This window comes from Bos taurus, chromosome 9 (assembly GCF_002263795.3).
Source record: "Bos taurus isolate L1 Dominette 01449 registration number 42190680 breed Hereford chromosome 9, ARS-UCD2.0, whole genome shotgun sequence".
Taxonomy (NCBI): domain Eukaryota; kingdom Metazoa; phylum Chordata; class Mammalia; order Artiodactyla; family Bovidae; genus Bos; species Bos taurus.
The window spans coordinates 23,222,033-23,234,681 of record NC_037336.1 but is presented as its reverse complement, the minus strand read 5'-3'; the positions used below and the strand labels follow the sequence as shown (position 1 = coordinate 23,234,681).

Below are 12,649 nucleotides of genomic sequence, written 5' to 3'. Positions count from 1 at the left end.
CATTAAAGACGTCAGCAGGGCTGAGTTCCACACCCTTGTCTTTTCCAACATCTAGAGGCTGCATCTGTTCCTTGGTTCGTGGTCCCCTTAATCTGTTTTCAAAACTAGCAATGTAGTGTCGCTCTGATTCTGCTTCTGTCATCACATTTCTTTCTCTGACTACAGCCAGAAAGGTTTTTTCACTTTTAAGGATTCACCCTTCATCACATCTACAGTTTCTTATGCCACATAAGGTAGCAAGTTTACAGGTTTGTGGGGAGAAGCATTTCATTACTCTGTCTATCACATGGTCCCAGCTAGATTGTCAGCACTTTTCTCTCAAGCCTCCTCACTTTTTATCTTTGCTTTTCATATTATGCTTGCCACTTCAGACAAGTGAGCCTGCATTTGAATGATTCCTAATCATTATAGTAAAGTCAGAGAAGAGAAGATAATCCTCACTGCCTAACTTGGTTTGTATTGTCACATGGTTACTTTTTCACTGTCTCCTCTTAGCTCACCCTCTCTAAATTAGTGCGACAATGGATTATATCAAGGATTTATTCATCTGTTTTCTGAAGCACAGCACCGATGCCTTGGGAAAGAGAATGGAGATTTCAGTTTGGTTTTGTATGTACTATAAGTCTCAGGAATTCCTTGAAGTTTGGGATATATCTTAGAAATGCCTGTTACATAAACTAAAATAGAAAAAAATTTACCTGAGACGGGAACTTTTAGGGAAGTAGAATACTTTTATTTTAGCTTAATAATTTATGTGGTTCTCAGTGTACGTCTCTTGAATGTTCAGTTCAGAATTAATGAGGGGATGTGTTAAGAATGCAAAATCCCAGGCTCTGATCCAGACTTACTGAATCACAGTCAAATTTTAGTCATTTTTATTTCCACAGCTTTTTAACATTTCATGCCAGCTCATATGCATGCTGACACTTTAAGTATTGCTTTAGACTCTTGGTGACCATTAGCAATTAGATTGCTTAATCATATTGATGGCATGAACCAACAAAACAACAAAAATTTTACATAATTTCTTTGCAGAATTTGGTCTTTTATTTAAAAGAATGAGTAAATAGCAGCATAGAGTATGATTATCTATATATTATAAATATAATTTAAACAAATGCTGAAAAGGAAAATATTCATAACATTTATGGCAGATAAAGATTTAAAATGTTCTTAGTATTCAAAGAAAACATTTAAGTTAATAAGAAAATGCTAAATGTGAAATATACAAATTGCCTAAGAAAACATGGTTACAGGTAATTTTAAAATGAAGACATGAATGGTCAGTAAACTTATGAAAAATGTTTAATGATATTCAGTTCAATTCAGTCACTCAGTCGTATCCGACTCTTTGCAGCCCCATGAACTGCAGCACACCAGGCCTCCCTGTCCATCACCAACTGCTGGAATCTACCCAAACCCATGTCCATTGAGTTGGTGATGCCATCCAACCATCTCATTCTCTGTCGTCCCCTTCTTCTCCTGCCCTCAATCTTTCCCAGCATCAGGGTCTTTCAAATGAGTAAGCTCTTCGCATGAGGTGGCCAAAGTATTGGAGTTTCAGCTTCAATATCAGTCCTTCCACCCAGGACTGATCTCCTTTAGGATTGACTGGTTTGATCTCCTTGCAGTCCAAGGGACTCTCAAGAGTCTTCTCCAACACCACAGTTCAAAAGCATCAACTCTTCAGCACTCAGCTTTCTTTATTAGAAAAGAAATATAAGTGCATGCTACTTTAACATTACAAAAATATATTTATATATTATGTATTTTACATTTATATTTCATATATGTACACACATATATATATGTGGAAAGATAAAAATCTTCCTTTGGCTGCCACAAAAGGAACATATTTATTACTATATATGTCAGTGGGGTATGGGGATTGTAAATTTGTTCATCCTTTCTAGAAAGGTAGAGTTCCAAGTTTTAAAAATAATCATCTAGTGAGTGATGTGAAGACTTTTTACAATATATTCTTATGTGAAAAAGGGTTATAAAACAGTCTATGATATTGTTCCCAACTTGGACAGATAATATTGTACATGCATAGATGCAGAGAGAGGGGCCTGGAAGAATATGCATCAAGGTGCTAGTGGTGGGTAGTTCTGAACGGGTAGAGCTTATTGGTTTTCTTTGGTTTTGATTTTACATTTTGTTGCTCTCAAGTTTTCTAATAGGAAGTATTATTTTTTTGTAATGATTTTTTTAAAGCCTTAAAATCTTAAGAAAATATTTTGTAATTCTCAAAAATTTTAGATGAGAAAGGTAGAAATGTGAGAGATATGAACAAGGTTAACAGTGATTACTAGTTAAATCAAAATTTCCAAGGTTTCAGAATTGAGGCAGTGCTAAGAAGTAAAATAATTAACTTTACCAATATATGCACTGCTTATCTCCTCTTCGGAGAAGGCAAGGGCACCCCACTCCAGTACTCTTGCTTGGAAAATCCCATGGACGGAGGAGCCTGTTAGGCTGCAGTCCATGGGGTCGCTAAGAGTCGGACACAACTGAGTGACTTCACTTTCACTTTTCACTTTCATGCATTGGAGAAGGAAATGGCAACCCACTCCAGTGTTCTTGCCTGGAGAATCCCAGGGACGGGGGAGCCTGGTGGGCTGCTGTCTCTGGGGTCGCACAGAGTCGGACACGACTGAAATGACTTAGCATAGCATATCTCCTCTTTGGGACTCTTCTTGTGTTTCCATATGCTTTGTTCTTTACTCTCCCTAATGTTTCCTTTTCACATGCTTCTAAGTCTCTGTAAGTCTTCAGTGACAACAAATGCATTGCATGTGACATGTCTTGTTAAAGAAGGTCTATCTTTTTTTTTTAAGTGTTTGCTTAATACCAAGTCTTTCATTTATTTTCCAACAAACATCTATTAAGTGTTTACTCTTGGCTTCGAGAAACTTTTAATCCAACAAATTAATGTCACCTCTGTGCCAGGCTACGTGGTCTGTGGAGCCATTATTAAAATGGGATAATCTTGTTAAATTGCTTTTTGTAGATGTTATTTTTTTGTCAGCCAACTTTCCAAGAATGCACTCATTATAGAAGCCTTAATTATCATGAATTTTTTAAAAAATAGTAATTTTTGATAGAGACATTATGGCTAGAAGAAGTTTTTAACTTCTGATTTAATTCAAAAGCTATCTTGTTCATAGATCTTCATAATTGACACTTCACTGTAGCCAGACTTCTTTATGATATACTTTAATTATTAGCATGGGAAAGAATGAGAGAACAAAGCAGGGGAAACGTGTGACATCTTTTCTCAATTGTGTTCTTTTTCTGATTCACGTTTTAGAAGTCCAAATATATCCCAGACATGGAGAAAGTATTTTAATTCTGGCAGCCGTTAATCGCTCATTGGCACTTCAACATCAGCTGTTCAGAAGACTGCCAGTAGATTGTTTAAAGTTTTTAGACTTCAAGGAACAGCTGGGCTTTACAAGAGCACTCAGTTTCAGATTCTGCATTTCATGTGAAATACTTTTTTATGATTTGATATGTTAACTTCCAGCTTGCCAGAAAGCCTTAACTCATTGTTGGGCACTACATTATAAGTGGGATGACCAACAAAATGTATTGGCCAGACCAAGGCAGTTTCACAGTGAGAGAGAATGCTATTAGTAATTATTCTAAGACACCAGATGTGAACTGGGCTATAATTCCTGTTGGCTTTAAGCAAATTCCAACTCAAGTAATTCACATGGTTTAACCTTCTTAATAACGTAAGTATACCTACAAAATCATATTGTTTATAACAAACCTATCTAATCATAGTGACTTAAAATAATTACTATTAACAATCATGATTCCCTGAGATGGCTAGGGAGGCTGGAATGCTTGGGACATATAGCTTCTCATCCTTCTTATAGATTCTAATCCTTCACATATTGTTCACACTCTGCAGGTAAAATATGCTTGTATCCATCCTAGGTTTCCAAAAATGACATCCCAGTAGCAACAGCAGGCCCAAAGTTCAGGATCCCATCATCTAAATCAGGTCTAGATGTGGGTGAATATTCTTGTGTTTTGCTCTGTGGTGTGCGACTGGTCTTATCTGCTCCCACATACCAGACATACAGTGGATGGCAGGGGCAGAACCTCCACAATAAACACTCCCGTCCAGAATGGCGGGGCTAAGAATCACGTAACACTAAGTGTTCTGAATTTGCACTGGACGTGTTGCCAGGCCACCTACTTGAGGGACAGGGAATGTTCTTTGAATCGGGCCCAGTTTCATTTCCTCAGAATGTGATTCTGTAGTTCATTGTTCTCCTAGGCTTTTGGCTCTGCTGGCTGGGTTCTTGGTTATATCCTCTTAGATCAGTCTTCCTTTTCCATACGAAATAGCTGTGTTGCATCCTGAATAACTTTCTCAGCAAGCTTCTTGCCTATGGATAGTTGAGGACCCAGTGAAGTATTTTCATTTCGAAGTATCCCTGTGTCAATTAATCCAAGTAGTGCAGTACCCTTACTTTTTTTTTTTTTTTTAGCTTTCTATGTATTAGATTATAGTCTCCTCCATTAGATAAAGCTCTACTCACAGTTCTTTTCAAAACAGACCTTCTCTGTTTATTGGCTGACATAGCAGAGTGCTGTGGACCAGCCCCACTGAACTAGACAAAAATCTTTTAGGAACCTAAGTCTCTTAGGTTCCACTTTAAATCATTCAGAGGTTCTCAAAAGACGTGTTACAGTCGCACACTTAATTTGATCTTTGGCTGCTGGCCTTATTTTACTTTAGAAATCTTTTACACACAAGTTTTGTGCCCTCTATATTCTGTTTAAATTTTTCTCAGAGACTGAACATTTCCTTCTATAGTTCTTATCCATTTTAGCCTTAGCATACAGCTAATTTACACATTCAACATTATTCCTGAAAATCTTTTTAGTCAGATTTATAAGCTCATTAAGTGCATTTTCCTCTTTTCTAGATTACTGAAGGTGATAGTTTAGTACATGGTTTCTTTTTTTATCACACAGATTACCATTTTTTTCCCAAAAAAGTTTGTCTTTGTAATTTCTTTTAGCAATATTTTGTGGTTTCTGGTATATAGGCCTTACACATATTTTGTTGAATATGTCCCTATGAATTTCGTGTTCTGGAGTGCTATTGTAAGTGGAGTCATGTATTTTATTTCAACTATTCATTGCTGCTGCTGCTAAGTCTCGTCAGTCATGTCTGACTCTGTGCGACCCCATAGACGGCAGCCCACCAGGCTCTCCCATCCCTGGGATTCTCCAGGCAAGAACACTGGAGTGGGTTGCCATTTCCTTCTCCAGTGCATGAAAGTGAAAAGTGAAAGTGAAGTCGCTCAGTCATGTCTGACTCTTAGCGACCCCATGGACTGCAGCCCACCAGGCTCCCCCGTCCTTGGGATTTTCCAGGCAAGAGTACTGGAGTGGGGTGCCATTGCCTTCTCCGATTCATTGCTAGTATATAGATATACATTTGCTTTATATAAATTGGCCTTATATTCTACATTCATGTTAAATTCACATATTTTTTTCTAGTGGATTTCTTGCATAGATTCTTTAGTATTTCCATGTATATGATCCTTTGTGTACAAATAAAAACAGTTTGTTTCTTCCTTTCCAACCTTTATTCCTATTTTTTCTTTTTCTTGTGTAACTGTAATGGCTAGGATCTCTAGTATATATAGCATTTGATAGAAATAATGAGAGTAGAAATATCTTTGTCTTGTTTCTAGTCTTAGGGGTTGTTCATTGTGGGTTTTGCACAGATGCTTTTTACTAGGTTGGGGAAAGAAAAGAAAATTTTAGTTGCTCAGTCATGTCCAGCTCTTTTCAATCCCCTGTACTATAGCCCTCCAGGTTCCTCTGTCTCTGGGATTCTCCAGGCAAGAATACTGGAGTGGGTTGCCATTCCCTTTCCTAGGGGATCTTCCTGACCCAGGGTTCGAACCCAGATCTCCCACATTGTAGGCAGATATTTACCATCTGAGCTACCTGGCAAGCCCAGGTAGAGGAAGTTCCTTTCTTTCTTTTTTTTTTTTTTTAACTTTATTTTATTTTACTTTATAATATTGTATTGGTTTTTGCCATATATCAAAATGAATCTGCCACAGGTATACATGTGTTCCCCATCCTGAACCCTCCTCCCTTCTCCCTCCCCATACCATCCCTCTGGGTCGTCCCAGTGCACCAGCCCCAAGCATCCAGTATCGTGCATCGAACCTGGACTGGCTTTCTATTCGTAGTTTACTGAGAGCTTTTGTTATAAATGTGTGCATATTACTGTATATAAATTATACCTCAATTAATAACTGATTTAATAAAATTACCCATTCTAAAGCATGAACAGCGTAGTGTTGTCTGATACATATTAGTTTTGGAAAAACTTAAACTGTGTAAAGTTTTAAAAGTTTAAGAAAAGTCTTATTTAAGACTAAAAGGTTTTTAACATCAGTCAACAATCTTATTAAAGATATACTCAAAATGTTTAAGATTTTTCTTTCAAAAGCAAAAAATAGATCTAAGAAAGGAATTGCTGTGTTTCCATTTACTAAGCTAATATGATACTTCAAAACTTCATTATTTTTCTGGGTGGTAAACTTTGCCTGTAAAATCTAAATTTGGCACAGCTGAGAGATTGTAATACCTTTTCTTTTCTCAAGAATAAGACCTAAGAATAACAATGAAAACATAAGAATGCTTTTAATGTTTAGTAATTATATTTTGTGTTCTTATTAACATTGTAGATATATATAATACTAAATAATAACTCTATAGGTTAATTCTGAAACAAAATAGCTAGATTTTATTTAAATTTCTACTCTTATACATATGAGAAAACTGAGGCTCACTCAGAAAAAGTAATGATTTGCCTTTCGTTGTTTCTATATTTATGGTAATTTTTTTAAAAAATAGGAGTTACTTAAAGATCCATTGTACATTGGACTACGGCAGAGAAGAGTAAGAGGTCCTGAATATGATGATTTTTTGGATGAATTCATGGAGGCAGTTTCTCTCAAGTATGTATAATCTTTATTTTGTCTATATTTAAGTTGGATTTCAAAAACTTAAAGATAATCTAACATAATAAACTATAAAAATGTTCAAGTTTGGTATAATATGTTTAATAATTATAAGTGATTTGAGTGAAATATATATATGTATATCCTCATAAATATTGCTGACCAAATGATAATGTCATGTGTCTATCCCCCCAAAAGTTGTCTGTGTTTCTATCCCTGAAGATACTTTTTTCTTACAAGAAACTTCAGCTTCTATGGTTTGGGATTCATAATTATGGTGAATGAGGCAGTGGCCAGTGACTAAATTACCTAAGTAAGCCTTTTCATGATTATTGGCAGTCTGCATTTTGTTTCTGGCTGCTGATAAAATCTGGTCTTCCATCATCTTCCTGGGTGAATCTAACTCTTTTGTGGTAGGAGAGGCAGAGAAGTGAGCACGAATAAGTACGATCCGCAGGGTCCAGAATGAAGCAACGTCCACAAATCTCTGATTAAGTCTACTGTATTTGATTAAGATGCAGTACAATATTTCACTGAATACTTCATTTAATTGTGGACCAAGGGCTGCTATAAAATTTTCTATTTTTTTCCTTCAAAGTAGAGACTTCTGACATAATTTAGTAACATACTCTGAGAGAATTTTTTCACACTAACAGTCGTCCCATTTGTCTCTGTATAGCCACAGAAACCATGTACTATTTAAAAACATATATGTTGCTTTGGTTTTTCATAGAAATGAACTCATCACTGGCATCAACTGTAACTATAGACATACTTCTGGTTTCTTTTTATTATAAGGTTTAATTTGAAGAAGTTGAATTCAATAGCAGAAAGTGCTCTCATCAGCTTGGAAAATATATAGAATATTTTGAATGTCTTGTTACCCAAGGTTTTAGTGAGAAGTACATTTACCAGTTAGTATGGACTACTTTTTTAAAACCCGTGTCTGATTTATTTCTTATTGTTATTTAACTTATTTAATTAAATTGTACTTATAGACATAGTTGAGCAACTCTAAAATTCAAGAGTTCATGGTACAGTTAATTACCAGAAGTTTTTCATATTTAACTTTAAATTTCTTACCCTTTAAAATTTATATAAGATTGTGCAATTATGTGTAACTTTGTAGGTAGCAATATTAGTCAAGAGATTGTATAGAGAATACTACAAGGTGGCATAAAAGAAAAAGAAATTCTCAGCATATTTGTTTTTATTTGTCTGTTTGTGTAAACAAAATTTATCTTTATATGGGTGACTTCGGTATATTTACCAAGAAACTGAGTCATGAATATAGCATATATGGCCTATGTACTTAAATATTGTTGAAATAAAAAGAGAAATGTATGGCCTATATACTTATGCTGTTGAAATAAAAGAGAAATAATTCCACAGAAACAAAAAGAGAAATAATTCCATAAACAGTAAAAAGCTTTCTGGATGAAAAGCTAATTTTGAATGAGCTTTGTCAATCTAGAATCAGAAAAACTGTGTGTGTGTGTGTTTAATGTTGAATTGAGAAGTTACCTAAGATCTATAATAGGAAATGGGGATTGACAAAAGTCAACAATAATTTAAAATGCAGAGACCACCTATAAATCAGGAATTACACTTCTGGGTTCTTCCCAGAGAAAAACCCCACAGACTTTTCAAAGATACTTTCTAGCATAACTACTTTGGGAAGAGTTTTCTAGAAATGAAACCTACTACCGCTACCAAATTAAATTGGGACGTAATCCTGAAGAGAAACCCAAAATTATTTAAAAAGGAAATGTAGCTTACATTCAAGGTGGCAAATGTCTGTTAGGAGTTGGCTTAGCCAGGAATCGGATTCTAGATGGAGTTATTAAGGAGTGCAATTGGAATCTACCCTTTTGTAAGGGAAAGTACAGGAAAAGAAGTGGATGAAGGAGAAGTTGAACTACAGTGTCGACTTGCCAACAGCCCTTGGGACCACACTTTCATGCTGTCTATTTAGACCCCTAGGAAAAACTCATTTCCATTCCCCACTCCCCAACCAATATTATGTTGGTTTTCTAATTTACCTCTTGTGAGGATTGAGTTGGGGCAGTTGTAATTTCTTCCTTTTGGCTTTCTCCACAATTATATTTCTTAGCTCATGGGCCAGAGACTTGTTACGGGTGTTGTAGCAGTCACCAAGTAGGTATCTGTCCTGGTTCTGTATTTGAGGACTGAGGAAATCACCGCCATGTGGGTCTGTGGTCCCAGGGCCCATTACGAGCTAGACCTTGGCCAGGGCTCCATTTATGCTTGGGCTCTAAATCCTTCTAACAGGGATGACAGCATACTGATGCTTCAGGTCTGTGCCCTCAGAATGTCTGAGTAGTCTGTCTCCTTGGCGCACAGTTGCTGGGTTTAAAGGACTGTAGGTCCCTTTGGGGGAAGGTTGGGGGAATTACTACCTTGTATTCTTGTTATAATGTTACATGGTCCTTCCCTCTGGAGACTAGACGACTTCTTCAATCAGTGAGTTCTGGGTCCAAAAGTTAGCTAAGATTTGGAAACTGAGTCAGTGATTGAGACATTATTGGGGCAGCTACTCTCCACTTTGTGGCCATTCATCTTTGATTTATTTTGAATGTACATGTTGAATAGTCGCCTTGTTGGGATGCCATATTTTATTAATTATGTCAATAACTCTCTGTGGGTCAAACACACCCCATACACCAGCCTTGCCACTCTCAGGATAATCGTGCCCACCTGGCTTCTGGTGGCTTCTGATCTTCACCTGCTTCTGTTATCCCTGTTGCTGTTGATGAGCCTAATTCTCTTACATACCTTCCCTCTGTCACTTCTGGTCTTCAGAAGAGAGCCACCACTCGGAACCTAGTAAAGTAGATGTCATCTCACTAGTACCTTCCTTGCAACTTAGGTTAGTGGTTTGTTTTCTGGGCCTTCCTGTGGAATATCTCCATCTGATGGGGTTCTGGCCCTATGCAGCATGTGCACCCCAGAATATACTCTCTGAACCTGTGCGCCCCTCTTCTGACCACTGCCATAGAGTTTCTGGCATTTCATATTTAACATGAGCTATTACTTCATCCTTGTTTTTAGGTACCATCCTAGTAGCCAGTTCACACATTTCCTGAGATTCTTGCTGGTTTTAAGTCTTGCCTCTTAGGACGGCGCCCTCACATGGATGGTGGTGGTAGTGCTGGTTTAGTACCTAAGTCATGTCTGACTCGTGACTCGATGGACTGGGCCTGCTGGGCTCCTCTGTCCATGGAGTTCTCCAGGCAAGAATACTGGAGTGGGTTGCCATTTCCTTCTCCAGGGGATCTTCCCTACCCAGGGATCAAACATGGGTCTCCTGCATTGCAGGCAGATTCTTTTACCAACTGCCTGAGCTACAAGGGAAACCCATCCTCACATGGATAAACTCTCCCTTGTCTAATCTTAAATTCCAGCCCCTTTGATCAAACACCTTCAGTATTTAATCTTACATGTACTCTCCTTGCTAATGTAAACTTGCTAGATCTTTCAGTTCCTTCCTCAAATAGTGTCTTTCTTTTTCAGGCCTCATCACCCTATGTGGGTTATATTGTGATATAACCCTAGTTACATAGGCCCGAGTGTCTGGAGAGGAGGTGGGGGTGAACAGATCGGGGGTTAGGGATAGATAGGTTGTCTTATTGGGGAGAAGCCTCTACCTACATCCTCCCCAAGAAAGAAGGGGCAGGGCTACTTATATTGGTTCAGAAAGTTCTGGGGAATTTGAGAGTTCAAGATTTTGGGGAGGTATCGAGTAAGACATCTTGTGCCACGTGGGAGGAACCTGGTCTTTTCCAGTCAGGATGTTGACTTAGCACATCTCCCGTGCCTGCAGGTTTGGGAGTTTTTGACTGCTCTGACACTTAATCCCAGCTCCTGGTCATTAGCTTTCTCTGCCCGAAAGGCCTGATAAACATTTTCATACCTACCAGAGAGTTCCTCTGGCTTTCAGGTTGGTGGTTACTTGCTTTTAGCTTTTTTATTTCTTTCAAATTTCCAAAGGCGTTCTTTTTCTTTTTAAAAATATTTTGGAGTGTAGTTGATTTACAATGTTGTATTAGTTTCTGGTATATAGCAAAGTAAATCAGTTATACATGTATTGCCCTTAGCTTTTTATTGTCTTTGCCCATTGTCCTTAAAGTTATTATTTCTCTTCTGTTTCTCAAATATCATTCCAGCTACACTGTTCCCTTCTGCTGACCTATCAGCCCAACCTATCCCTGGCGAGAGCTTTAACTGTTGGACAGCCACCTTGTGCCAGGGCTTCTCTGTGTTCCCCTGGGGTTAGGGTCCTCACTGCCAGACAGACAACTAGGGATCCAGCTCCGCAGCCCCATCCTGTCACCTGCTTTCTCGGACCACTCCTGGTACCATCAGTCACAGATTAGGATATCTGGGACATATTCGGAAGCACACTTTGGTCTTCAAGAGGTTTGTAAAGTGCCCTAGAGGTCAACTCCCATGTAAGGGGTGCAGAGGGAGAAGAAATGGGCACAGGGACAGAACTGAGCTGGGGTGCAGCACAAGACACCTTCCTCCGGCCCCATGGAGAACTCTGGAACCACAGTGGCTTTTCAGAGTTGTCCTCCATCGCCTGAGATGGCCCAGCCTTCCTGTTTGTGCATCATTTAGTCGTTGGATGTGGGTCCCCCTGAGAAGGAGCATGACCTATGGTTTAGAGCTCCCTGTAGCTGAGACAGTCCCTGGGACAACAGTGGGGAATCTGAGAGCCATGTCACAGTAATGTTTAGATAAAGATAAAAGCTGAGCAGAAAAAAGTATTGAGGTTTGTAATAAAGGCACGTGCTAGAGTCTTAGGAGGGACCGTATTTCTGATATCCTAAGTCATGTGACAGACAAATGCTAGCCTCTGCATAGTATTCTTGTTTTGGAAACATTGACCGTTAGAGCAAACATTGAGTTGCTTCAGGAAACCATGTGCTAAAAGAAGCTCGATTTCTCCAGTAAAAATGTCACGTCAAACTGTTTCTTCTTTTTCACTGTTTTGACCCATTTGTTCATTTATTGAAAGCCAGGCACTGTGTTTGGTGCTGGGAATATGGAACTGAATCAGACAAAAATAATCTTTGACTGTCACGTAGCTTCTTTACTAGAGGAGTCAGATAATACACAAGCAAATAAGGAAAGGAAACAATGCAATTTATGGTAATTACAATGGAAGAAACAGGAAATTGTACTGAGAATAATAGGAAATGACTTAATTTATATGTCAGGTAAGTTACTAGATACATTCTATAAAGTCAGTTGTCAGTCATGATACTTTTTTAGGCATGCTACTTTTGTTGCAAGTTGATAAGAGCTCTTTGACTATAGTTAGGTAAATTCATAAACAGTGGAAAACTGAATCTAGAAAATATTGATTGATTAGAACAGATACTAAGGAGCATCTCCTGTGGAGTAATACCACAGGTCCATTTCCCTAACTTGCCTTTTCAGTGATTTTATCAGTTGGTCCAATTACATATTTGCGAATATCGATTAAGAAAATAATCCTGAGTAGAAAATAGTTTCTATATCCACATATGTTCACTGAGCATTTTTATCCCATGGTTTTCTTCCCTCTGTGTCCTGAGTAGCACACCCTCCTTGCTTTCTTCCTACCTCAC

General features: G+C 38.1%; 1 protein-coding gene across 3 annotated transcripts in view; it reads left to right on the top strand.

Moving 5' to 3' along the window:
* ME1 (malic enzyme 1) overlaps positions 1-12,649 on the top strand; it is a 220,500-nt gene that overhangs the window by 117,705 nt on the left and 90,146 nt on the right. For all 3 annotated transcript variants that reach the window (XM_024996809.2, XM_059889821.1, NM_001144853.1), the window contains 1 exon segment: positions 6,907-7,010. In XM_024996809.2, coding sequence (XP_024852577.1) covers positions 6,907-7,010 — 104 coding nt within the window.